At 35.1% G+C, this 26,953-nt stretch overlaps 1 protein-coding gene across 7 annotated transcripts in view; it reads left to right on the forward strand.

Annotated features, from left to right (window-relative positions):
- Positions 1-26,953, forward strand: part of CCSER2 (coiled-coil serine rich protein 2) — a 186,860-nt gene that overhangs the window by 108,799 nt on the left and 51,108 nt on the right. For all 7 annotated transcript variants that reach the window (XM_042907896.1, XM_042907895.1, XM_042907900.1 and 4 more), the window contains one exon: positions 8,912-9,107. In XM_042907896.1, coding sequence (XP_042763830.1) covers positions 8,912-9,107 — 196 coding nt within the window. The remainder of the gene's footprint in view (positions 1-8,911; positions 9,108-26,953) is intronic.

Below are 26,953 nucleotides of genomic sequence, written 5' to 3' on the forward strand. Positions count from 1 at the left end.
CATCTTGCATTAATTGTTAAAGTTCATGAATCGATATTGATATACTAACTAAAATCCATAGTTTACATTAGGGTTCACTCTTTGTGTATACATTCTATGACCTTTGACAAATGCATAATGATATGTATCTACCATTACCTTATCATACAGAATAATTCACTTTGCTTAAATTCTCATGTTCTCTGTGTATTATCCCTTTCTTCTCCGCCCACTCCCACCAAGGCAAACACTGATCTTTTTACTGTCTCCATAGCTTTGCCTTTTCCAGAATGCCATATAGTTGTATGTAGTGTTTTCAGATTGGTTTCTTTCACTCAGCAATATCCATTTACATTTCCTCCATGCCTTTTCATGGCTTGATAGCTCATTTCTTTTTATCACTAAATAATAGTCCATTGTTTGGATGTACTACAGTTGTTTATCCATTCATTTCCTGAAAGATATCTTGATTGCTTCCAAAATTTGACAACTACGAATAAAGGTGCTCTAACCATTTACATGTGTAAGTTTTGAACTCATTTTGGTAAATATCAAGCATGTTTGCTGAATTATATAGTAAGATATTTAGGTTAGTAAGAAACTGCCAAATTGGCTGTACATTTTGCGTTTTCTCCAGCGGTGAGTGAAAGCTCCTGTTGTTACACATCCTCACCAGCATTTGGTGTTGTTTTGGATTTTAACCATTCTAATAACCATTTGCAGTTGCCAAAAGATATATAATGTTGAACATTTGTTCACAAGTTATTTGCCATTTGTATATCTTCAGTGAGATGTCTGTTTAGAACTTTACTCATTAAAAACATTTTTTTTTAACATTTAATAATTTTTGAGAGAGAGAGAGAGAGAGCCAGCATGAGTGGGGGAGGGGCAGAAAGAGACGGAGACACAAAATCTGAAGCAGGCTCTAGGCTCTGAGCTGTCAGCACAGAGCCCGATGCAGGGTTCGAACTCATGAACTATGAGATCATGATGTGAGCCAAAGTCCGACACTCAACCGAGTAAGCCACCCCAGGTACTCCACTTTTGCTCATTTTTAAATTTGGTTGTTTGTTTTCTTGTTGAATTTTAAGAGTACTTTGCATATTTTAGATATCAGTTCTTTGTCATATATTTTACAAATATTTTGTCCCAGTCTGTGACTTGCCTTTTCAGTCTCCTAATGGTGATTTTCAAAGAACAGGTGTTTTAAATTTCATGCAGTCCAGTTTATAATTGTTCTTTCATGATTGTATTTTTTGTGTTGTTTCTAAGAAGGTAGAAACTCAGCATCACCTGAAGTTTCTTCCTTATTATCTTGTGGTTTTACATTTCATATTTAGGTCTTTGGTACATGTTGAATTAATTTTTGTGAACAGTGTGAAAGGTCATTTTTTTTTGCATATGGATATCTAGTTTTTCTAGTATCTCTTGTTGAAAAGACTATCTAGTATCCTTTGTTTTTGTTTTTTGGGGGGTTTTTTGCTAGGTTTTCTTTCTTTTCTTTTTTCTTTTCTTTTTTTTTTTTAGTATAATTAACAATGTTATATTAGTTTCAGGTGTAAAACATATTGATACCACATTTTTTTAATTTTTATTATTTTTTTCAATATAGGAAGTTTATTGTCAAATTGGTTTCCATACAACACCAGTGCTCATCCCAAAAGGTGCCCTCCTCAATACCCATCACCCACCCTCTCCTCCCTCCCACCCCCCATCAACCCTCAGTTTGTTCTCAGTTTTTAAGAGTCTCTTATGCTTTGGCTCTCTTCCACTCTAACCTCTTTTTTTTTTTTTTCCTTCCCCTCCCCCATGGGTTTCTGTTAAGTTTCTCAGGATCCACATAAGAGTGAAACCATATGGTATCTGTCTTTCTCTGTATGGCTTATTTCACTTAGCATCACACTGTCCAGTTCCATCCACGTTGCTACAAAGGGCCATATTTCATTCTTTCTCATTGCCACGTAGTACTCCATTGTGTATATAAACCACAATTTCTTTATCCATTTGTCAGTTGATGGACATTTAGGCTCTTTCCATAATTTGGCTATTGTGGAGAGTGCTGCTATAAACATTGGGGTACAAGTGCCCCTATGCATCAGTACTCCTGTATCCCTTGGGTAAATTCCTAGCAGTGTTTGCTATTGCTGGGTCATAGGGTAGGTCTATTTTTAATTTTTTGAGGAACCTCCACACTGTTTTCCAGAGTGGCTGCACCAATTTGCATTCCCACCAACAGTGCAAGAGAGTTCCCGTTTCTCCACATCCTCTCCAGCATCTATAGTCTCCTGATTTCTTCATTTTGGCCACTCTGACTGGCGTGAGGTGATATCTGAGTGTGGTTTTGATTTGTATTTCCCTGATGAGGAGCGACGTTGAGCATCTTTTCGTGTGCCTGTTGGCCATCTGGATGTCTTCTTTAGAGAAGTGTCTGTTCATGTTTTCTGCCCATTTCTTCACTGCATTATTTGTTTTTCGGGTGTGGAGTTTGGTGAGCTCTTTATAGATTTTGGATACTAGCCCTTTGTCTGATATGTCATTTGCAAATATCTTTTCCCATTCCGTTGGTTGCCTTTTAGTTTTGTCGGTTGTTTTCCTTTGCTGTGCAGAAGCTTTTTATCTTCATAAGGTCCCAATAGTTCATTTTTGCTTTTAATTCCCTTGCCTTTGGGGATGTGTCAAGTAAGAAATTGCTACGGCTGAGGTCAGAGAGGTCTTTTCCTGCTTTCTCCTCTAGGGTTTTGATGGTTTCCCATCTCACATTCAGGTCCTTTATCCATTTTGCGTTTATTTTTGTGAATGGTGTGAGAAAGTGGTCTAGTTTCAGTCTTCTGCATGTTGCTGTCCAGTTCTCCCAGCACCATTTGTTAAATAGACTGTCTTTTTTCCATTGGATATTCTTTCCTGCTTTGTCAAAGATTAGTTGGCCATACGTTTGTGGGTCTAGTTCTGGGCTTTCTATTCTATTCCATTGGTCTATGTGTCTGTTTTTGTGCCAATACCATGCTGTCTTGATGATGACAGCTTTGTAGTAGAGGCTAAAGTCTGGGATTGTGATGCCTCCTGCTTTGGTCTTCTTCTTCAAAATTACTTTGGCTATTTGGGGTCTTTTGTGGTTCCATATGAATTTTAGGATTGCTTGATACAACATTTTTATACATTACTCAGTACTCATCATTGTAAATAGAGTCCCCATCTGTCACCAAAACTTCATTACGTATTATTGACTATATTCCTTGTGCTATACTTTTCATCTCTGTGACTTACTTATTTTATAACTGGAAGTTTGTACCTGTTAATACTCTTTATTCATTTCACCCATCCCCCAACCTGGATCCCCCTGGCAACCATTCATTTGTTCTCTGTATTTAAGAGTCTTTTTGTTTCTTTGTTTGTTTCTTTATTTGTTCATTTCTTTTTTAAATTCCACCTATCGGGCGCCTGGGTGGCTCAGTCAGTTGGGTGTCCTACTGCGGCTCAGGTCATGTTCTCACGGTTCGTGGTTCGAGCCCCGTGTCGGGCTCTGTGCTGCCAGCTCAGAGCCTGGAGTCTGCTTCTGATTCTGTGTCTCCCCCTCTCTGGCCCTCCCCCACTCATGCTCTGTCTCACTCTCTCTCTCAAAAATAAATAAACATTAAAGAAATTTTTTTTAATTCCACATATAAGTGAAATCATGGTATTTATCTTTTCTCTCTGATTTATTTCACCTAGGATAATACCTTCTAGATCTTTTTTTTTTTTTTAACGACTGAGTAATATTCAATATTTGTGTACGTGTGTGTATATATACACACATACCACATCTTTTTTACCTATTTGTCTATCAGTAGACACTCAGGTTGCTTCCATATCTTGGCTATTATAAATAATGCTGGAATAAACATAAGGGTACAAATATCTTTTTGAATTAGTGGTTTTGTTCTCGTTGGGTAAATATTCAGTAGTGGAATTACTAGATCATATGGTATTTCTGTTAGTCTGTCTTCTTTGAAATACCTTTGCTTCTTTGTCAAAGATCAGTTGACTGTATTTGTGGATTATTTTTGGATTCTCGGTTTTGTTCTACTGATCTGTTTATTCTTTAATCAGTACCGCAGTCTTGATTACTGTCGCTTTATGTGGTAAGTCTGGAAATCACTGTCAGTATTCTGACTTTCTTCCTCTGAAGTATTGGTTATTCTGGCTCTTTTTCCTGTTCATATAAACTTTAGAATCACTTTGTTGATATTCACAAAATAATTTGGTGGGATTTTGATTGAGACTGTGAATCTACCATTAAAAAACTATAATAACCGTGAACATAAAAATACATATATTTAACTTTTTCTTAATGATGAAAAAAAGAAACACTAAAGGTTTTGTGAAGTCAAAGTGCAACTGAGATTAGAAAATAAATTAAGAAGAAAAATTCTGTCTCTCCTTGCCTCTTACACATGCATCTCTACTGGCTAGTCTAATGTGTGAATCACAAACTTTAGTACAGAATCACACATATTAGTAATCAAAAAGCTTGGGTCGAAGTGGAGAAGAACATAAATATATAGGTACAGCCACATAGTTTAGGGAGATTCCTTTAAAACGGCAATAATAATTAGGTAGTGATGTGATTATTAGGTGTTTGGATTGACTATCAGGTACTATTGTATGGATTCAATTTAAATGGGTTAAAAAAAGCTTATCTCTTAAAGATTAATTTTTGTATTTATCCTGATCTTATTTTGGGGGAGATGATTTTATTTGCTATATTTATAGAACAGTGTTAAATAATATTGGTGATGGTGGACATTTCTTTCTTGTGCTTCTGTAACTACTGAACTCATTTTTGCCCTCCCCCAATACCCATATTGGTTCAGTTCTTCATATTCAGTCAACTACCTGGCCTGTGGTCAGCTACATAGATTCTGGCTTTGCTAACACACTGCCAGCCTTACAGTGTATTCCCCAAAACAGCATGCCGTCTTTTGTTGCTTCCACCATCTAATTTCTCTACCAGAAATCCACAGTTGTTAAAATCTGTATACAAATACAGATTTATGCCTGTCAATTTAATATGAGGTGGTGTTTTCAGTAATTCCTCTATTATCTCATGTTTATTTTTCTTTACCTTTTTTACGTCTTCATCCCTGGGTTTGTGCTTGCGCTCTTAGAAAGTGATTTTACCTCTCATTTTCAAAAGTTTCAAAGGTTCAGATTCCCATATGTGAACTTCATCATCTTCTCAGAATGTGAAATCTCAGAATCTTCATTATCTCTCATTTTTTTTCCTTTCCTGTCTTTAATTGTGTCCTTCTATTTTCTGAAATAACCCTTGTTATGTATTTGTTTTCTGTTCCATCTTTGTCTTCTTTTGCATCTCAGTTATCTTCATTTTTTTTCCCAGCAAACTGCAGTAAGGTGTTATGTTACTTCCAATGGTTTGTCAGATAGTTTAGTACCAAATACGTAAGTTTAAACAAATTGTGTTAAAATTTACCATTTGAGGAATATAAGTGAAAGGTTATATGGCATTCTAGTATTCTTTTGACATTTATGTTAGAAAATTTTCTCAACATAAACAAGTTGGAAATTATTTATAATAAATAATATAATAGCAATTAGTTTTTATTTAACATTTACTGTATATCAGGAACTGTTCTAAGCACTTTAACATGTATTACTTCGAATGAGACTTACAGCAACCTAATGAAGTAAGTACTCTTATTATCCTTAATTTATAGATCAAGAAAATGAAGGATAGAGAAAGTAACTTGTCCTGTTACTAGCTAATAAGTGACAGAGATGAGATTTGAACTCAGGTAATCTATGCAGGTAATATAAAAATGAATAAGATATGGCCCTATTTTCAAAGGGCTTGCGATGTAATTAGAGGCGATAGCTATATAGATTTCTTTAATTTATGCTCAATAAATTAAGGATCCTAAAGTGCTAGTTTTATCTAGTTGAGGGCATCAGGAAGGGCTTTTGGAGGAAGTAGCATTGTAGTACTAGGAGAAGATATGTTTCATTTGGGATCTCATGGTGGAGGTATTTGAAATGCAAGCTAAGATATATGAACTTCATTTGGTGTGCATTGGCAAACATTGAGAATTAAAGAAACTGTGGCCCAAAGATATTAAGTATTTTCAGTAGCTAGTTACTATCAGCCAGGATTTAAACCTTAATCCTAGGCAAGAGGCAGTTCTTTTACACCATTGTGGTTTTCTGGATACCATATCTTTTACCCTGTATTGTTAGTGGTAAAGACTTGTTGTGACTCTTCCTTTGAAATGCTTTTAATTCATTAGTTCCTTGCATGTGGTTCATATTTAGTCAACCTAAAATAAGCCTTATTCTCAGTACCTTCCCTCTCTAATTTTTATTTTATTCATTTGGTAAACTAGGAAGTAAAGTTTAATTTGATTATTAACTGGTACTTTTTAATGTGACTGCTTCCAGATTACAATTTTAAAGTAGTGCTTTGTTTTAATGTCACAACCAAAGAACTTTAGAATCTCAGAGATGGAAGCTTGAAAAGAAACAATCTAGTAGTTAAAATCCATGTTCCTTAATCATACAGTGAAAGCAGCAACAACAACAAAAATAAACAAATTAAAAGCTAACTGTTTTTGATATAGAGGAAAAGAATACACAGTCTTTGTCTTCATGGAGTTCATGATTTGGCACAGATTGCACATGAACACAATATACTGTGTTAAGTATCATAGTGGGGCACACTAGAGGACTCTATAAGGACACCTGTGGAAGTACCAAGCCCTGCTTTAGGAAGGGATTAAGGAAGCTTTCCCTGAGGAAATGCCAACTAATTTAAGATGAAGAGGAGTTGTCATTCTTCAGATCAAGTGGGCAGTGGAGGGCAGGGTAAATAGCCTAGCCACGAGTATGGAGAGGTTGACATAGGTTTGGAGATGAGGGAGATTATAGTGTGCTTTGGCAATCTCAGGTAATTGGCTATGGATTAAGATGTGTTGAGGGATGAAGTTGAAGAATAAATTTGATTTAGGCTATCTGTGGCCTCATAAACCAGATTTGAGTCTCCTTGTCCCTGAAAAACATGCCTTGCATTTTGTGCTGTTGTTTTTTATTTTCTTGTTCCAGAAAGCCTTCTCTTTCATTTCAGTCATACTTAACTTCTCTTTCATTTCAGTCATACTTAAACCTCATACTTTATGAGAAATTGTGTATGAGCAAACAATCCATTCAGGCAAAGAAAATAAGTGTAATTTGCGGGGGGGGGGGGGGGGGGGCAAGAAAACCTTCAAAAGTATGTCAACTTTTTTCTCTGAAAACATAGCTCTTATCTCTACTCTTCATATGCTAGATGAGTCTATGTTTTTGTTTTACTACTTTGCTAACTTTTTATTATTATATATTTTTCATCATTCCATGTATACATTGCCCATCTATTCAGTAATGGATGGTGAAATCATATTAATTAATCAGTAGTTGAAATTTAATCATTAAACTATATTTTGAACCAACAAGTATAAGGCAGAAGTATATGTAAACATATTAGAGTCTTAACTATAGATCAAAAATTTTTAAGTTCTTAAAATTTTTTTTCTTGGGTTAAAACAAAAATCAGGCCTGAAATAAAATACGAAAAAATAGTTTCAGAGAAAAATAATTTTGTGAAAACCAAGCCCATGTTGAATATTTAAGAGTTTAGAAATTTGGGAATATTTGTTATAAATTAGAAAATCTAGTGTTTCAGGGCGCCTGGGTGGCTCAGTTGGTTGAGTGTCCGACTTCAGCTCAGGTCATGATCTTGCAGCTTGTTAGTTTGAGCCCCGCGTCGGGCTCTGTGCTGACAGCTCGGAGCCTGGAGCCTGCTTCTGATTCTGTCTCCCTTTCTCTCTGCTCCTCCCCTGTTCTCTCTCTCAAAAATTAATAAACATTAAAAAAAAAATTTAGTGTTTCTACTTTTTCTGTGTGGTTAAAATTTAATGTGTTGTGACTTTGGCAAATTTAATGGGTCATGAATTTAACTTGAATTCTGCTATGTTAATATGGCCATTATATTGGAGCGAGTACTCGTTCAGTGTGTTATTTAATATATTGAGGTCTCACATACGTAACAAGTTTATGTCTTAAGAACCAGCTGGAATCATGTATTACATGACTGTAGTAATTTAAAATTGCTTTAGCTAATGACTTCTGATCAAAGCATTGTGTTCTTCACAATCTATGAAACACATCAGCCCCAGTTTTTGTGGCTTTTTGTTTTTTGTTTTTTGGTTTTTTTTGGTCTGCTTTTTCAAGCACGTATATTGTATGAAACTAAAGGGAAGTTTAAATTTTCTTAGAGTACACTTTTTAAAATATATTTTAAGATTGGGAAATATGTGGTGTATATAAGACTTTTATAAAATCAAGTTTAATCTTTATTAGAAAAGAAGACTTACCAATAATGTAAAAACAAAGTAGTAACAGTTTGTCTGTCTTAACTGTTTGCTGGGACTTACAAGAAATAGGAATCCAGGCGTGTGTGACCAAACTGGGAATGAAGATAGATAGCATAGTTATAGGGCTAAAAAAAGATGTGACGTTCAAGAGACCAGTTAAAATCAAGAGCTAAAAAGCAAACAATCCATTCAGGCAAAGAAAATAAGTGTTATTTGGGGGGGGGGGGGAGACAAGGCCTTTCCCTAGAGTTTTTTCTTTCTCTTCCATTTACTAAGGAATAAGGTTTATTCAACCAATGTGTAAAATACATAAAAAGGGGAGGGAGTGCAGAAGATAATTGTATTAAGGAGAACTAGAACTGACTGGAACTTTTGGTGGAAACAAATTCAGTGTCTGAGGTAAGCAAAAGTCAAAGGCTTTGTGATAATGGTAACTGATATGTAATAATCACTGGAATAATTTCATTACCTTGTTTTTTTCTGAAATTATATTGTATATCTTTTCCCTCCAACTTCTTCCCCTGCCCTTCCAGAGGCTCTCCCTATAGAGAATCTCCTTTGGGTCATTTTGAAAGCTATGGAGGGACCCCCTTTTTCCAGGCTCAGAAGATATTTGTAGATGTACCCGAAAATACAGTGATACTGGATGAGATGACGCTCCGGCACATGGTCCAAGATTGCACTGCTGTAAAAACTCAGTTACTTAAACTGAAGCGTCTGCTGCATCAGGTGAGTTCATATGAACATTTTTAGCTCTGATATTGTGAATTGCAAAATGAATTGACTTTTTAAAGTTAATTGGGTTTCTAATGTCTATTTAGATTTCTGTAGAAATAATGCTTATAAACAGTACATAACAAACTTCTGTGGGAGAAAAAAAAACATGGGATTTTGTGTGATGTTCTCAGTATGGTCCCCAACATTTATGAGCTGTGTGATATTTGGTAAGCCAGTTTTTCTCCTATTTCCTCATTTTTATTTTATAAGGTTGTTGACACAATTAGAAATAGTAGTTGTAAATTTAGAGATCTAATACCTGACGTATGGTATTCAGGCATTTAGTCATCAGTAGCTGTTATTATAATTTCAGCTAACTAGGAAATCAACAGCAGTTTTTTACTTACATAGTCACGTAATTTAACTTTTGTTTGAAACCTTCAAGTTTAATCTTCCTCAGTCCTTTCATTTCTTTATTCTAGAAAATCTAGACTCAACAGTGATGTGACTTGTCCAAAGACACAGGATGAGCTGATGGTAGAACCTGGCTTCTTGTTCAATAGTACTTTTTTTTTTTTTTTTTTTTTGCTTGAATTTACAGACAAGGTCAGATGCATAGCAGAAAAGTAGGGAATAAAATACTGATTTTATTTTACTTTATTTTTTTAATGTTTATATTTGAGAGAGGGACCGAGCATGAGCAGGGGAGGGGCAGAGAAAGAGACACACAGAATCTGGAGCAGGCTCCAGGCTCTGAGCTGTCAGCACAGAGCGGGATGCGGAGCTCAGACTCACAAACCCGTGAGATCATGACCTAAGCCGAAGTTGGATGCTCAACCTACTGAGCCACCCAGCTGCCCCTAACAATATTAATTTTAAATCATGAATGTCTTTTGGTTAATTTTAAAGCTTTGTTTGTTTGTTTTTGTAGGCTAGCCAATTTTTGCTTAAAATTATGGTTGAGAAAGAATTGTCTCGCTTCTCTCCTGAATTTATTTTCTGGATTACTTTCCTCAGCATTATATGTTGTAACGTCTTATGAGCAGGGACCATTTCTTAGAATTCCTGGTGTTTATCAAAACCAGACTCATGATATATGCTCAGTAAAAGTTAGTTGAAGTGAAATATGGCTCCTGTGTTAATAATGATGATTAGTGTAAATACCCAGTTAAAGTCACGTAAATTGTTTTATAAGTATTTGATTATGGATTCTCCAGACTGCTCTTCTCTATTGTTGTGGATTTTGGACTACCCTTTGAAAGAAGCTTTTCCATGCTACAACTAGGAACAAGAAAGTAGAGAATCTTTTTCAGATCTGAGATCCTTGGACTTGTCTCAAGGCAGAGATTCCATGATTGAACTCTCCAGACATAGATAGAGCTTACGTTTTTAACTCTAACTAGAAGATAGACTCTGGTTTATAGTGTTTCTCTGTTTACTACTCCGGGGAGATTTTCTCATCAGGAGCTTCAGGGTCAAAGGAAAGAGGAGGTAGAAGGGGTGGGGAATAGCCAAAATATGTTAGATATCTATTTTGAATCAGTCATTGTACTAGCTATATTGTGTACCCTCTTTTGTTTCTGGGTTTATTGGCCTGAAATATGAAACATGATAAATATCAGCTAATCAGACCAGGCCATGTCTAATAATGACAGAAGTAACATACTTCAGGAGAGAATACGTGATTGATAAGACACTTAAAAGAAAAACTGTGACTCTCTTAATGGTTCTTTTCTGTCGTTACGACCTCTGAAATTTTTAAATGAACACTGATCAAATTAACTTTACCTTTTTATTTATGCATTGAAGACAAAATTATGAGAAGAAAAATTGCAGAATCTTTTTAGTACATCTTTTAAATTTCACAAAATGCTAATAGAAGTTAAAAGCTGAATGAGTCTAAAATTTCATATAACTGCCTCTTAATTTCTTCCCCATGTAATACTACTACTCAATTTAAAGAAGTTCAGTGTGATACATACACATAGTTTGAAAAATTCACATAGTATCCAGGCTTAATGAAAATGCAGAATTTCTGTCCTGCACTCCACCTCAGTCAACCTTTTTGTTGTTGTTGTTGTTTTTGTTTATTTATTTTGAGAGAGACAGCATGCGCGAGTTGGAGAAAGGGAGAGAGAGAGGATCCCAGGCAAGGTCTGCACTGTCAGTGCAGAGCCTGATGTGTGGCTCAAATTCATGAACTGTGGGATCATGACTTAAACTGAAATCAAGAGTCAGACATTTAACTGACTGAGCCACCCAGGCATCAACCTTTTTCTAATCTGAACAGATTACCGTCTGAAGATTTCTCTAGAGCTATCATGCAGGGACTTCCTTTTGTCATATTCTGGGATTGGGTCCACTATTTCCTGTATATCTTCTTCTTATTTAAAAAAAAATTTTTTTTAATAAGTTTACTCCCTCATTTTGCTAGAGTATATCTTTCATTTACTTTCTAAGAGGGGGTAAATGGATGGTAAGGTTTTTTTAGTTAGTACATTACTGAAAATTTCTTTCATCTACTCTACTATAGCATATTAATGATTTGCCTGGGGTGGAAGTGAGTTTTTCCTTAGAAATCTGAATGCATTGCTTTTCTAGGATTCAGGTTAGCCACTGGGAAAAGTCTACATTCTGATCCCCTTTACATTTTATGTTTCCTGTTTTTATTTCTCTGAGAGATTTGTAATCTTTTTTTTTTTTCCCCTGGCACTCTAATCTTTTATTTCTGGCATTCTGCAGTTTCAAAGTGATGTCCTGGGATTTGAGTTTTGTTGTAGTTGTTTGTATGTTTCCCACTTAATGTCTGGGTAGAGTCTTTGGAGATTCATGTAGTGTGAAATTTTCGTAAGCTATTTCCATGATTTTATTTTTGCCCCATTGTCTCTATCTTTCTGGAATTCTTGGTAATTACAAACTAGAACTTCTGAATTGATTCTCAATCTTTTATCTTTTTATTTAATATTTTCCTTTGGATTTGATTATCTTTTCTGGTATATTTCCTCAACATCATATTCCAGCTCTCCTTTTCTGTTGAATTATTTATCTTGGCAATTGTATTCTTAGTTTTCAAGAACTCTTTATAATATACCATTCCTTATTCATATCATTCAATTTTTGTTTTGTCAGTAAGTATATTAAATAGAGTGTTTTTATTAGGTTTTGTTAAGGTTTCTCAGGTTCCTTGCATTATTTCTCTTTCCAAAGAGTCATTTTGTTTATGTTTACTTTGGTTTCTCTTTCTATTGGAATATTTCTTCAAATATCTGATGATTATTTATTGTTCATTAATATTTAGGAGTGAGGAACTAAAAAGTTTATTCAGGACTCTTTGTACATTAGCTAGGCTGGTCAGCTGGCTGGCTTGATTTTCCAGGACTGCATAGATATTGGAGGACCCGCAATATCTACTAAGTGGAGGATTTTTCCTTCTTAGGTTGTTGTATTTTCTCCTGAGAAGAAACCACTAATTTTTGTTTTGTTTTGTTTTTGCTTGGAATAGAGCTAGAAGACTGGGAGTCTGTTCTTGCCTTATACAGACTTAAAATTAATTTCCAGCATCTTTAACCCTGATGGGTCATATTCTTTTTCTGTATCTAGCATTTGGCCCTCATTGGGGTTTTGCAGGGCAAATTGGTTCTTTTTTGTTTTACATATTGATGTACATACATATTGGTGGAATTGCTGTTAGAGAGGTGGAGTTTTGCACTCATTTGCAAACATAAGAACTTAAATTTAAAAGCACTAGTAACCGGTATCTACTTGGGGCTACTCATATGAGATTGATTATTATAGGGAGGAGTCACCGGAGTTCTCATATTTTGACCGAGCCCTGAAAGATTTGACTGAGTACTAGCTCATGAAGAAGAATGTCCACAAAGAAAGAGGTAGTTGCATCATCTCTTTGGTTCTCTTACTTTGGTGTTCTCTTCTCCAGATGGCTTACCCCAAGGCAATGTTCCTTAAATTCAGAAAGAAATATTTTCCTTGATTGTTTTCAGCAGTTTAAACTATTTCCCTTATAAGATTAAATTAAATTCACAAAAGGAAACTAAAGAGAAATGATTAATGAAAATATAAATAGCATAAAAATCATTTCTATAGCCTACTTCTTAGAGGAAACAATAGAATTTTATAAAACTCCAGGGGACTTTACATATAAATATGTAAAACTTCTATTACCTAGTACTTAGTAAATGTGTGTTAGATTGATTTTAATCAGACAGTTTTATAAATGCCTTACCTGCCTTAGTTCCTGGTGATTCCTTAATCTAGTGGCCCTTCATTGCTGTCTTTATTTTCTTAGTCTTCAGGACCTGATTAAGAGGCCCTACTTGATAAGGACAAATGAGAAACAACATTTGTATTGTCTAGATTCCCTTAGTGTCTATTACCATTTTGAAGGAATTGCCTTTAAAATTGGTCTTAGTTATACAAAGAAAAAGAACTGAGAGAGAGAGAGAGAGAGAGAACAAAGATGTTTATTATAAGGAATTGGCTCATGTCGTTATGGAAGTTGAGGAATCCCAAGATCAGCAGTTGGCAAGCTTGTTCTAGTCTGAATCTGAGTTCTAGTTTGAGTCTAAAGTCTGAGTCTGAGTCTGAAGGCCTGGGAGCTAGGAGAGCCAACAGTGTAAGTTTCAGCATGAGTCTGGGTTCAAAGGCAGCAAAATACCAATGTCTCTGGTTTGAAGACAGTCAGACTAAAAGAGAGTGAATTTTCCCTTACTCCACCTTTTCCTCTATTCAGGCCTTCAGCAGATTGGATGAGACCAACTTACATTGGGGAGGCATTCTGTAAGTCCATGGAAGGTAGTTTTGGTAGAAGCATTGTGAGCAGAGAAGCAAATCCATATACAGAGTAAGCGTCTATTACAGTAAGGACAAAACATCATCTTTTCCATGATGAAAGTGGTCTAGTATAATCAACCAGCCACCAGGTAGCTGGCTGATCATCCAGGGAGTGGTGCCATATCAGGGACTCAGTGTTGATCTCTGCTGCTGGCAAGTTAGGCACTAAACAATGACCATAGCCAATGTGGCTATGTTGCTGAGTCTGTGCATAATTTGTATCCCTGCCACCATTGCCATTTTGTTCATGAGCCATTTTGGATGACAGAGGTAGCTAGGGAAAGACGCTGACTGGTATCTGTGGAATGGATCAGACTATCCACTTAAATTTTTAAATCCTCTTCTGCTGAGATCACCTTTTGGTGAGCATTCACATGATACAAATATCTTCATATTTTTTGCCCATTGACAGAGGGTCTATCCATACACCTCTTCCCCAAATTTCTTTTTCACCAGTTTTTCAATCATGTTTCTTGTAAGTCCCTGACCATTGGTCCATGAATTGGTATATAATCATATGTCTGGACATTTTTTCTTCTAAGCAAAGTGAATAGCCACATGCAGTACTTGAAGTTCTGCCACTGGGAGGATTTCTTTCCTCTGCTACCCTTCCAGGATGTACCAGAAAGGAACCGTAGTGCTACAGCTGTCCACTTGCAGGTGTTGTCTGCATATTATATGAAACCATCTGGAAACCAAAACTGCGTCTTCTCTTCCTCTTTCAACTAATTTTAGGGAACTCCCCATGAGGCCATAGTATAGTTTCAGAGAGAGAAGGCAGTATAGCAGGAAGGTGGGGGGACCATGGCATTTGAGCCACTTCTTCATGTACCTTACTTTTATCTTTGGCCTCTTCAGGCCCGATCACAACTATTACCACTTCTATTTGATGATAGAATGTTTCTGTGTACCCCCAACTTTATGACTTTGTGTGTTAGATAATATCCTATTCATGATGGGCAGCTCAGGTAGCATGGTAACTCGGTGGCCCAAGATTAAGCATTCAGTCACTACTAAGACCCAGTAGCAGACCAAAAGCTGTATCTCAAAAGAACAGTAGTTATCTGCAGAGGATGGCAAGGCTTTGCTCCAAAATCATAAGGGCCTGCATGTACAAGGGTCTACAAAGGCCTCCAGACAGTATCCCTGTTTGTCACTGACACTTCCACCCCATGGAATCTGTTGGATCATATCACCCAAGGGGCCGAACAGCTTGCACAACAGCCTGGACTTATTGCAGAACCTTCTGGACTCTACTCAAATCTAGCAGCTATTTGGGTCACTTGGTAAATGGGCCAGAAAAACACACCCAGATGAGAAATATGTTGCCTCCAAAACTCAAAGGTGCCCATTAGGTGCTGTACATCTCTTTGGTTGTAGGAAGATCCAGATGCAGTGACTTACTCTTCACGTTAGAAGGGGTATTTTGACATGCCCATGGTCCTCACTCCTGCACACTGTCTTTTTCTGCAAACAGTTGTTTTCATATTCCGTTTTTTGTTCCTGGCAGTGAGGGTAAATTGATGATTGGACAGTGCTTTTCAAAGTAGCTTGTAAAAGTGTTTGTTACTAGTCCTTGGAGAGTTAAAGTAGCTATTTCCATAATAGAAATCAACACATTTCATCCTTTCAGAAATATTTGCTATCAAAAAAAAAAAGACTGAGGGGCACCTGGGTGGCTCAGTTGGTTAAGCGTCCGACTTCAGCTCAGGTCACGATCTCACGGTCCGTGAGTTTGAGCCCCGCGTCGGGCTCTGGGCTGATGGCTCGGAGCCTAGAGCCTGCTTCTGATTCTGTGTCTCCCTCTCTCTCTGCCCCTCCCCCATTCATGCTCTGTCTCTCTCTGTCTCAAAAATAAATAAACGTTAAAAAAAAAAATTAAAAAAAAAAAAAAAAGACTGAGCCAAAACCAAACTGTGTTTAATGACCAGTTGATTTATAGTCTGGTGCAAGCTTTTTGTTTTATTGTGTTGCAGACAGAAAATAGTCTGTGCCAAAACAAATCTGTGAATCAAACTGTAAATAACACTGGTGAAAGATACTATTCTTACTTGTGAAAGACAAGTCAGGGAAGGGAAAAGATATGCAACCAAATATTACATTAGAAGTATCCTTATGTAGTATGTGAAATAGAACAATTGCTCTGGGAATGGAGATGAAGAAATTCACTCTCTGCCATCATAGAGAAGATGTGAAACTGCGAGTTGAGTTTATCAGGTGAAGAATTTGTGGAGGAAATCAGTGGATTCAACATGAACAAAGGTATAGGTTCTTGAGAGTATGAGCTCATTTGTCATAATGACTGTAGGAAAACCCATGAGTACCTAAGATACTCAATAAAGAGAAAGCCAGAAAAACCAGTGCTCACTTGGTACACTTTGAAGTAACTATTAATACTACTTCTTACTTTAAAAATGTTTATTAACAAGAAAAATTAAGCATTTATGCTGCATTTATGGTGGGACTATATTTCAGTAACTAAAGCGACATCTGTATTTCAATAACTAAATCCTTAATGAAATATGATTGAATTTTGCTGAAGAGTGCCATCAAATAAATGTAGAAAGTGTGATAAAATTAGGGAAACGTTATTGTACAAACAACAAAGAAATTTCTAATGAATTTTTCTTTAAAATTTTTTTTAATGTTTATTTTTGAAGGAGAGAGAGAGACTGAGAGAGAGCGCATGAGCAGCGGAGGGGCAGAGAGAGGGAGACACAGAATCCAAAGCAGGCTGCAGGCTCTGAGCTATCAGCACAGAGCCTGACGTGAGGCTCGAAGCCATGAGCCGTGGGATCATGACCTAAGCCGAAGTCGGATGCTTAATTGACTGAGCCACTCAGGCGCCCCTCTAAAAAAATTTTCTGAAGAAATTTCTGCCTTATGCCAGGATTATTATTGTTATAACTGTGAGGTGAATAGTCCGTTCACATAGTGCCAAAGTAACACCATAATTACTTATAGTGGCAAGAGAAAACCGTACTTGTTCATTGGGGAGACCAAACTGTCCTCACCCTAATCCAGAGATAGTTTTCCCATTAGTAATGAGTTGAGTTAGCTAGATAGTGTGTATCTGCTCATGTGATACACATAATTGTGCATAATATATTCTAGCCCAAAACATTTAATCTTAATTCCTCAAGTTACTGCTCACAGATTTCTTTTTACAGAATAAACAGATGATAGAAGAATAAGAGAGGAAGGACAAATTCGTATGGTTGGAAGTTCTGTAGAAAAAATTGTAATATCCCTTTAGCTTGTTAGTTTCCTAAAAAGTTGATGAAGGGAGGTGAAAGTGCTACATTAAAAGAAATTTAAGGGACAACTAGATGTAATGTGAAATTCTGACCTGGATATTGGTTGACAGATCAACTATAGAGGATATATTTGGCCAATTGGGGGGAAATTTGAATATGACTTCTATATTAGATGAGATAAAAATTTGCCAAAATGGAAAGATAGATATTGTTGGCTAGTTATAGAATACTATTTACATTATAATCATATATCTTTACATACATCTATATATGTGTATCTCCAGAAGGAAATGCACTAAGGTGTTAATAGTGGATTCTCACTGGATGGTGAGAATGTGATGTCTTTTTTTCTTTAATCTACATTAAAGAAAATGTAGATTTCCTTTTTTTTTTAAGTTTTTAAAATTTATTTTGAGAGAGAGACAGCATGAATGGGGGAGGGGCAGAAAGAGAGGGAGAGAGAGAATCCCAAGCAGGCTCCACACTGCCAATGCAAAGTCTGTTGCAGGACTTGCACTCTTGAAATGTGAGATCATGACCTGAGCCGAAACCAAGAGTCAGTTGGATGCTTAACCAACTGAGGTACCCAGGCTCCCTTAATCTACATATTCTGATTTCTCATTTTCTATAATATGTATTTACTATTTTGGGAAAAAATAAAAGGTTATTGAAAAAGTACATGTCTTATTCAAACATCAGTTCATAATGGGATATAGTGAAAATGTAGGATGTTAGAGAAGAGGCAGCAGTGATAGGCTTAGGGCAGATTATAAAGGCCCTTTGTGCCACAAAAGGAGCTTGAGTGTTATTCTTTAGGCACTAGTAAGCCAGATGAGTGACATGGCCAAATTGGTATTTTAAAAATACTATTTGAAGGGATCTGTGGCAATGCAAGATGTCCCATCCTTATTATTTAGTGTTTTCCTTATTCCTGTCTGGGAACAGCCATTTTTTTCAAGGAACCCTGGTTAACTTCTAGTGGAGAATGGTATTTAGAAGCCAAGATCTGGGGGCTAGATGTGCTTATTGCGATTGGGTTGTCAGTGCCCTTAAGCCCTCCCAAGGCGTGTGAGTGTGCATGCGTGTATTTGTGGGATTTTGTATGCATACTAGTGACTGTATTTCTATATCTCTGTATATTGAAAACTGCGGGTTTATGCTTATAATTTTAATTCCACTCTAAATACAGCGTTTCTCCTTTTCTGTATTTATAATTCTCTCCTCCAACAGTGAGAAAATTGGTTTCTGTTTTCCTTAATATATTTATTCATTTCATCAGTCTTCTTCAGTGCAACCTGTTTCCTGCCACCGCTGTTACTACCTGCCCTGTGTAGTTGCTCTCCTCACGCCATTAAGATTCTGCATCTTAGTGAGGTTCCCCATGCATAGCTTCTTCTCATCCTCTGTGTACACCTTCCTCACCCTACTTGGGCTCTGAATCCTTGTCAGCCAGTCCCCTGGGCTCTGACACCCCACACCAGTCTCCCTGTCTGTACGATGCCTCCTTACTGTGCTTGGGCTTGATACTACATGTCAGTTAATGCCTACACATGGATACCATCCTTGCCATAATTGATTCTTTCATCTGGCACTAGTTCTTTTCTTGTATAGATGCTCTCTTTATGCTGCTTGAGCTCTGGTAGCCCTCTCCAGGCCATCCATGTGTGGATACCCACCTCAATCTGCTTAGACTCTGATAGCCCACACCAGGCTGCCTGTTTGTGCATGTGCCCTTCATGTTCTACTCAGGTTTGACTCTGTTGTCACATTGTTTCCCTACTCCCTCCATGGATATCTTTTTCACTGTTGTGGGCTCTGACATGCCTAGTAAGCTGCTTCCCTGCAGGGACATGTTCTCTACTTTGGCGTTTTTTGGGTAGAGACTTATCTTGTTCTGTCTCACTTAATGGCTTGTTTAGGAAGGGAAAGGATAGTGAAGAGGAAGAAGAAGCAAATGAGAAAAAGAAAAAGTATCAACTTTATTAAGGTAGAATTTACATTCAAATAGAATGCACCCATTTTACATATTTTGTTTGCATTTTGATGAATATGTGTACAGTTGTATAACCACCACTACCACAATCAAGATAAAGAACATTTCTACAATTGCTAAAATCCTCTCATGTCCCTTTGCCATCAGTTGTCTCTCGAACCTGTTCCAGACAACCATTACTCTTTCTGTTACTAAGTTTTGCCTTTTCTAGAATTTCATCTAAATGAGATCATCCAGTGTGTACCCTTTTAGTTTCTGGATTCTTTCACTCGGCGTAATGGTTTTGATATTCATCTATTTTGAGAGTATCATTAGTTCTTTACTTTTTATTGATGAATAGCATGTTATTGTGTGTATGTATGTGTGTATATATTTTTATTCATTTACCTGTTGATATTTGGGTTGTTTTTAGTTGTGGGAAATTGGGATGATGCTGAATTTCTATATATTAATGATGAAAGTTAATAAGAATGAATGTAATTTAAAAAATTAGAATTTGAATTTAGACCACTTCTTCCATGGTCTTGGGTAAGTTCCCCATAAAAGATGCAGAGATTATAATAGCTCCTATCTGAGGACTGTTATAAAGAATGTATGAGGAAATTCAGATCAAGTGCTAAGCATAATGTCTGATGCCTAGAAAGCAATTAATAAATGTTAGGTATTACAATAATGGCAATAACAACAATAAAAATATGAAGGTCAGGGGTTTTTAATTGCTTGCATTGCTCAAAATTTTATGTGGCTGCTCAAAAAGCTAATTCCAATTTACTTTAATACTCATTAAATTAGTCTTATTTCATCATTCAGTATATTTTATTAAATATTGAGTACTAAGATTGTGATAATAATGAAGATAAAAAGAAAGAAGACACAATTCTTGTATGTAGTGCATTGTTCTTAAAACTATACATTACAACTGGCTAGTGGGATTTGAAATAAATTTTGACCATTATAACTAGAATTTTTTCCTAATAAAGTAGAATAGTATAGGAACTATCAGGAGGCATTACATGTAAAAAAGACAAATACTGATTTGTGGAACATTTTTGATATGTTATCTGTATCTGAATATCCATCATCTATTCATCCATGCTTATTTAGATATATGCACACACATACACACACACATATATGCACACATATTCATGAATATATATACTTGGTTGTGATATAAATGTATTTCTTATTGTGGGCCGTGGTTCCCCCCAAAATAAACCTTTTCTAGTATATAAACAGTGCTATGCTCAGAATTCCAAGATAATAAATCATAGATTTAAATTGGAAATAATGAAACGATCACTGCATTAATAAAGCATTAAATCATCAGTCAATGTGCTGAATGATGTTTGTGATGTTTTATAAAGAAACCTGAAAATTTTTATATAAAAGATTTGAAGAAAATACTTATGTTCTATAGGAAGTCTAAATGTTATAAAAATTAATTTACTCCAGGGATGTTAATGTAGTAACCAAGCCAACTACTTTATAGTCTAGGAGAACATATAAGCATTAAATAATTATAAAAATGATGTGTTACAAAGGGCAAAGATGCAAACTGAATGTATGATTGGAACCTGTAGTTCTTCCCAGTACTATTTATAGATGTAATACATTTCACCCAAAATCAAAACACCTTTATTTGTGGTATTCATCAAAATGACTCCAAAATTATTAACACCAAAGAATAAGAAAGACAAAAAGAGAAAGGGTGGGAGGAAACTCTTTAGAGCAAGATATAATACTGACACAAATAGAAACATAAAGCAGTGGAAAAGAATAGAAAACCCAGACATATGTGCTGAAGTATCTACTAAACAATTGGGCACAGAAGGATTTTAAAGTAAATGACTGAGGAAAAACTCAGTAGTATGGAGGCAATTATTTAGTTTATACTATAGTAAACAGATGGTTTGAAGAATTAAATATTTTTTTAATTAAAATTTTAGAAGAAATTAAATATTTTTTAATTAAAATTTTATAAGAAATTTACAACTAATATTTTCAAGTGACAGAAGAAATCTATAAAAAAGGATATCCTGACTCAGATATATACAATTAGGTTCAATAAAAAAATCTAAACAGAAAAAATTTGTAAATAACAGTTGCTTAAAATATTACAGAATCTATCCTTATATAACAATGTTCTAGTCAATTTGAATACTAGATTTTTCTATTTTAAAAATATATTTATCCCAACCATTTGTTAGGATCACCTCTCTGAAGCGCTTATTTAAAATCAGGCTTTATAAGTTTGTATTTCAGAAATCCTCTCAAATATAGCTTGAATCATTAGATGTTAAACCCAATAGGTGAATTACAGCATTACTCAAAAATTATTTTCAGTGTACATTGTAGAGTCTATGTGAGGTGATGTGATTGTTCATCCATATGCTTTTTTTTTTAATGACTTTTTAAAAAGAAAATGAAAAAAATCCACGTCTCCTCTTCCTCTACTCCCTTTCCTAGGATGCCTCTTGTGATTGTGTTGTAGCATATCTGAAACACAAGGCAGCTTTGTTGACATCACTGATGATGCTTGTCAGCAGAGATTGGTCAACGCTGCCAAACTTTTTTGTTAGTCATTTCAAGTGTCTGTGTCCATTGCAGCTGCTCTGGAACTCATAGGAAGATCCCAGTTTTTGCAAACTCATGGAAGAACCACCTGGGTAAGATGGAGTTTGTTACAGGGTTTTCCAATAAGTTCATATGTGAACAAGAGTTTACCTTGATGCTATGTCAAAAGAGAAAAGTGGAAGATGGCTTGATGACAGTAGTCTCCTAGTGCTCTTAGGATAAAGGAAAGTCTCTGTCTCTTTTTCAATCTTTGATAAAATGCTACTGGCATAAGAGTTAAGTAAAGATAATTGTATTTAGAGTTCAGAAATCCTAATTAGAAATTATAGAGACTGTTGAGACACTTCATTCAGTAAAGCAGCCCACCATAGTTGGGATAATCAGTTAACTATGAATTGCTTATTTTTTGTGCAGCAGGGTGTTGTAGTTTTTATGTATTTCTGCATCTGTGCATTTATTAAATAGCTTTATGCAAAATCCTTAGAACAGTGCCAGCATTATTCAGTAAATGTTAGCTTCTTAGTATATGTGATATGAAATATGAACATTGCATGCGCGATTGTTTTTAATTTTTTTTTTTTTTAAGAGAAAAGGTTTTCTGTCCATTTTATGTTTTTCTTCCTCCTGTAATGCTTAAAGAAGCTTTTCTAATTTTGGTTTGGGACACTTTTCATTTGAGTTGAAGTTTACTTACTATTGGTTAGTGTCAGAGTTATTTGGAGAAGAGATGATTTATTAATTGATTCAGTTGGAGATTTTATTCATGATCTTTAAGCTCCTGTGCTTTGATGGAAATAATAGGTTTTTCCCTCTTTGATTGGCTAAGTCTAGACTGCTAGGCTGTCAAAAAAAGTTGGAAAGTGTTTTTTTTTGAGGTACACCAATAGCTTAAACATTAGTAACTCTTCAATTGTCTTGGGCTATACTATAAATTTGTTTTATTTAGAATAATATTATTTCAATTTTCAAAAATATTTGTTTGAGGATGGGCTTTCATCCTTTATTGATTTCTAATCTAGATTAATAATAAAGAATATCTATGTGATATAAATTCTTTGGAATGTGTTGATATTTGCTTTGTGTCTTAAAGCAGTGGTGGAAAACTTTTCCTTAGAAGGCTACATAGTAAATATTTTAGCTTTTCTGGGCAAGAAGCAAAATCGTGGTTCTTATGTAGATATTTATAAAATCATTTAAAATGCAATCATTTAAAAATGTAAAAGCCATTCTTAGCTCATGGACTATGATAAAAATAGACATCTGGCTGGATTTGTCCTGTGGACCATGGTTTATAATTTCCTGGCTTAGAATATGCTTGATTTTTGTGATTTTTCTATGTTTGTTTGAAAGCATATATTCTCTATATTTTAGGTAGCAGTATGTCTATTATATTGACCTTTTTATTGTGTTATTTATATTTATCCTTACTAAATTTTTCTCTTTGCTCTATGAGTTTCTGAGAGTAGTATTAATTTCCTGCTATAATTATAGATTTTTCCATTTCTTCTTTTAATGCTCTATTTTATTAGGTATATAAATGTTTTTGATTGGGACATCATCTTGGAGTGTTTCTTTGATCACTAAAGCTTTGTTTATCCTCATTAATGCTTTTTATCTTTAATTTTACCTTGCCGCTTGTGTTATAGTCATATTAATATATCAATTTTAATTTTCTTGTGATTATTGAGATTTATCTGGTGTTCCTCTCTCCTTTTGTTTGCTTTTAGTTTTTTCTTTTTTTTTTTTTTTAATTAATTTTCTGAGGCTGCCACAATATAAGATATAAACTGGGTGGCATATAACAACAGAAATTTATTCTTCCACAGTTCTGGAGGCTTGAAATCTGAAATCAAGGTGTTGTCAGGGCCATGTGCTCTCTGAAGGCTCTAGGAGAGGAATCTTCCCTGCCTCTTTAGCTTCTGGTGGTCCTGGCAATCCTGGGCATTCTTTGCCTTGTAGATGCATCACTCCCGTCTCTGCCTCTGTCTTCACATGACCTTCACATGACCTGTGTGTTTGTGTGTCCAAATTTCTCTCTTCTTATTTATAAAGATACTGGTCATATTGGATTTTAGGCTCGGCCCTATTCCATTATGACCTCAATTTGATTACATTTGTAAAAACCCTATTTCCAGATGAAGTTCTATTCACAAGTTTTGAATTGGCATGAATTTCTAGGGGAGACAGAATTCAATCTAATACAGCTTTTTTGAGGTATAATTTTCATGCTCTAAAATCTAGCCCTTTTTGTTGTAAAGTTCTGTGAGCTTGACAAATCCATACAGTTGTGCAGCTAGCTATTACAATCACCCCCAAAATTCCTTTTTTTTTTTTTTAACTTTTATAATCAATCCCTACACCCCCTGCTAGCTCCTGGCAACCACTGATTTTTTAACCACTGATCTTTTTTATGTCTCTGTAGTTCTGCCTTTTCAAGACTGTCACATAAATGGAACCATATATGGTTTTCTGAGTCTGGCTTTTTTCCCTTACCATAAGTCATTTCAAATTCATTCATGCTGTCCTTGTATCACTAATTTGTCCCTGCTTATTGCTGAGTAGTATTCCATTGTATGCATGCATGTTTGTTTATCCGTTTACCAGTTGAAGGTTATTTGTTTCACTTTCCAGTTTCTGGCAATTGTGAATAAAGCTACTATAAATATAAACATTTGTGCATAGATTTTCATGTGCACATGTTTTCATTTCTCTTGGGTTAGTACCTTGGGTTAAAATTGCGGAGTTGTATGGTGAGTATATATTTAACTTAAGAAACTGCTAAGATGTTTTCCAAAGTGTCTGTATGATTTTGTATTCCCATCAGCAATTAATGAAAGCTTCAGTTATTTTGCATCTTTGCATCTGCCTGGTATTGTGTTTTTCAGAAGCTTTTCAAGTAGATGTGCAGTGGTATCTTACTGTGGTTTTAATTTGCATTTGCCTAATGACTAATCATTTTGAGCATATTTCCATGTGCTTATTTACTCTTTGTATATCTTCTTTGGTTTTTATTATTTTGCCCATGAACAAAAATGTCTGTTTTATTGATTTTTGAAAGTTCTTTATATATTTATAATAGTACATTTAGCAGGCAGGTAAATGAAACAAATGAATATTGAAAAAAATGAAAGTTGCTTTTTAGGCAGCTATGTACAATTGTGAGTTAATGAACTGTTAAAAACCCTGAAGCACATTATCATTTTTTTTATTGTAAATATTGTTTAAAAATAGCTAACAATTTATAAGTGCTGTCTATGAGTTAGATACTGTGCTCAGTATGTTACCTGGATTATTGCAAATATTTTCTCCCAGTCCATAGCTTCTCTTCTTAATCTGTTAATAGTATTTTAAAGAGCAGAAGTTCTTCTCTTGAAGTCAAATGTATCACTATTTTTTATTGTCATATTTGTGGTATCATATTTAAGAAATCTTGGTCCAACCCAAAGTTACAGAGATTTTCTGTTTATTTGGAGGGTTTTTATAGTTTTAAGTTTGGCATATAGTTTTAAGTCTGCAGTCTGTTTTGAGAATTTTTGTATATGGCATGAGGTATGAGTGAAATTAATTTTCTTGCATATGGATGTTCTGGTACCATTTGTTGAAAAGACTATCCTTTCTTTATTGAATTGCCTTGGTACTTTTGTCAAAAATGCCTTTGAACATAAATGTGTCTTTCTGGACTCTTTCATTCTTTTGACCAATGTCCTTTTGCCAATATCAGATTCTCTAGATTACGATAGCTTTTATAGTAAGTCTCAAAGTAGTAGTATATCTTCCAACTTTATCTTTTTAAAATTATTTGACTGTTTTAGTTCTCTTGCCTTACTATATAAATTTTAGAAGCAGCTTTCCTATTTCTGCGAAAATTCTGCTGGACACTTGGTTGAGTGGGCACTGATACGTAGTTGAATTTGGAAGAGAGTTGATATTTCAACAATATTGAGTCTTTAAATTCATTAAAAAGTATACCTCTCCATTTATGTAAGTCATCTCTGATTTCTTTTTTTTTTTTTTTTTTTTTTGGTTTTTAAATTTTTTTTTAACGTTTATTCAGTTTTGAGAGACAGAGACAGAGTGCAAGTGGGGGAGGGGCAGAGAGGTAGGGAGACACAGAATCTGAAGCAGGCACCAGGCTCTGAGCTGTCCGCCCAGAGCCGGATGCGGGGCTTGAACTCACAGACGGCGAGATCATGACCTGAGCCGAAGTCACTCAACTGACTGAGCCACCCAGGTGCCCCGATTTTTTTGTTTGTTTGCTTTTGAAGTTTGTCTATATTTTGTTAGATTTGTACCTAAATATTTCTATTTGGGGATTTTGATTTTTTTTCTTGGTTTTGTTGGATTTTGGTTTAATGTAAATTTTTTTAAATGTCAATTTTCAGTTCTTTGCCATAGAAATAGTAGATTTTTATATATCAACCTTGTATTTTGTGACTTTCCTAAATTCATGTGTTAGTTCTAGTAGTAGTATTGCAGATACTTTGGGAAATGATACAGCTAAAATTATATTACTTGAATGGAGATGGTTTTATTCCTTTTTTAGTTTCTACTTGTCCTTTAAAATTTCATTTTACTTGCTTTATTGCACTGGGTAGGAACTCCAGTATAATAGAGTACCTTGTTCCTGGCTTTGGGGGTAAAGCATTCAGTCTTTCACTGTTAAATATGATGTTAATTTTGAGGCTTTTTTTAGATGGATTTTATCAGGTTGAACAAGTTCCCTTCTCTTGCTAGTTTGCTGTGTTTTTGTCATGAATGGATGTTGAATTTTGGAAGAAACTTTTTCTGTGTCTGTTGTGATAATCATATAGATATTTCTTGATATGCTGAATCACATTGCTTTTTAACTATTGAGCCAGCTTTACATTCCAGGGATCAACTCCACTTGTTCATAATCTTTTTTCCTTTTTATATATTATTGAATTTGATTTAGAGATATTTTTTCAAGGACTTTTGTGTATTCACAAAGGATCTTGATCTTTAAGTCTTCTTATACTGTCTTTGGTTCAGGTAAGTGCTAGCCTCATTTAACTGATTTAATTTTCTAACTTAATTTGATTTATGTTTTCTCTAAGAGATTATATAGAACTGATACTATTCCTTTAAATTTTGGAAGAATTTTATAGACAAACATCTAGCCTTTAATATTTCTTTTATGGAAGGTTTAAATTATGAAATAA

Source organism: Panthera leo, chromosome D2 (genome assembly GCF_018350215.1).
Source record: "Panthera leo isolate Ple1 chromosome D2, P.leo_Ple1_pat1.1, whole genome shotgun sequence".
In the NCBI taxonomy this organism is placed as follows: Eukaryota; Metazoa; Chordata; class Mammalia; order Carnivora; family Felidae; genus Panthera; species Panthera leo.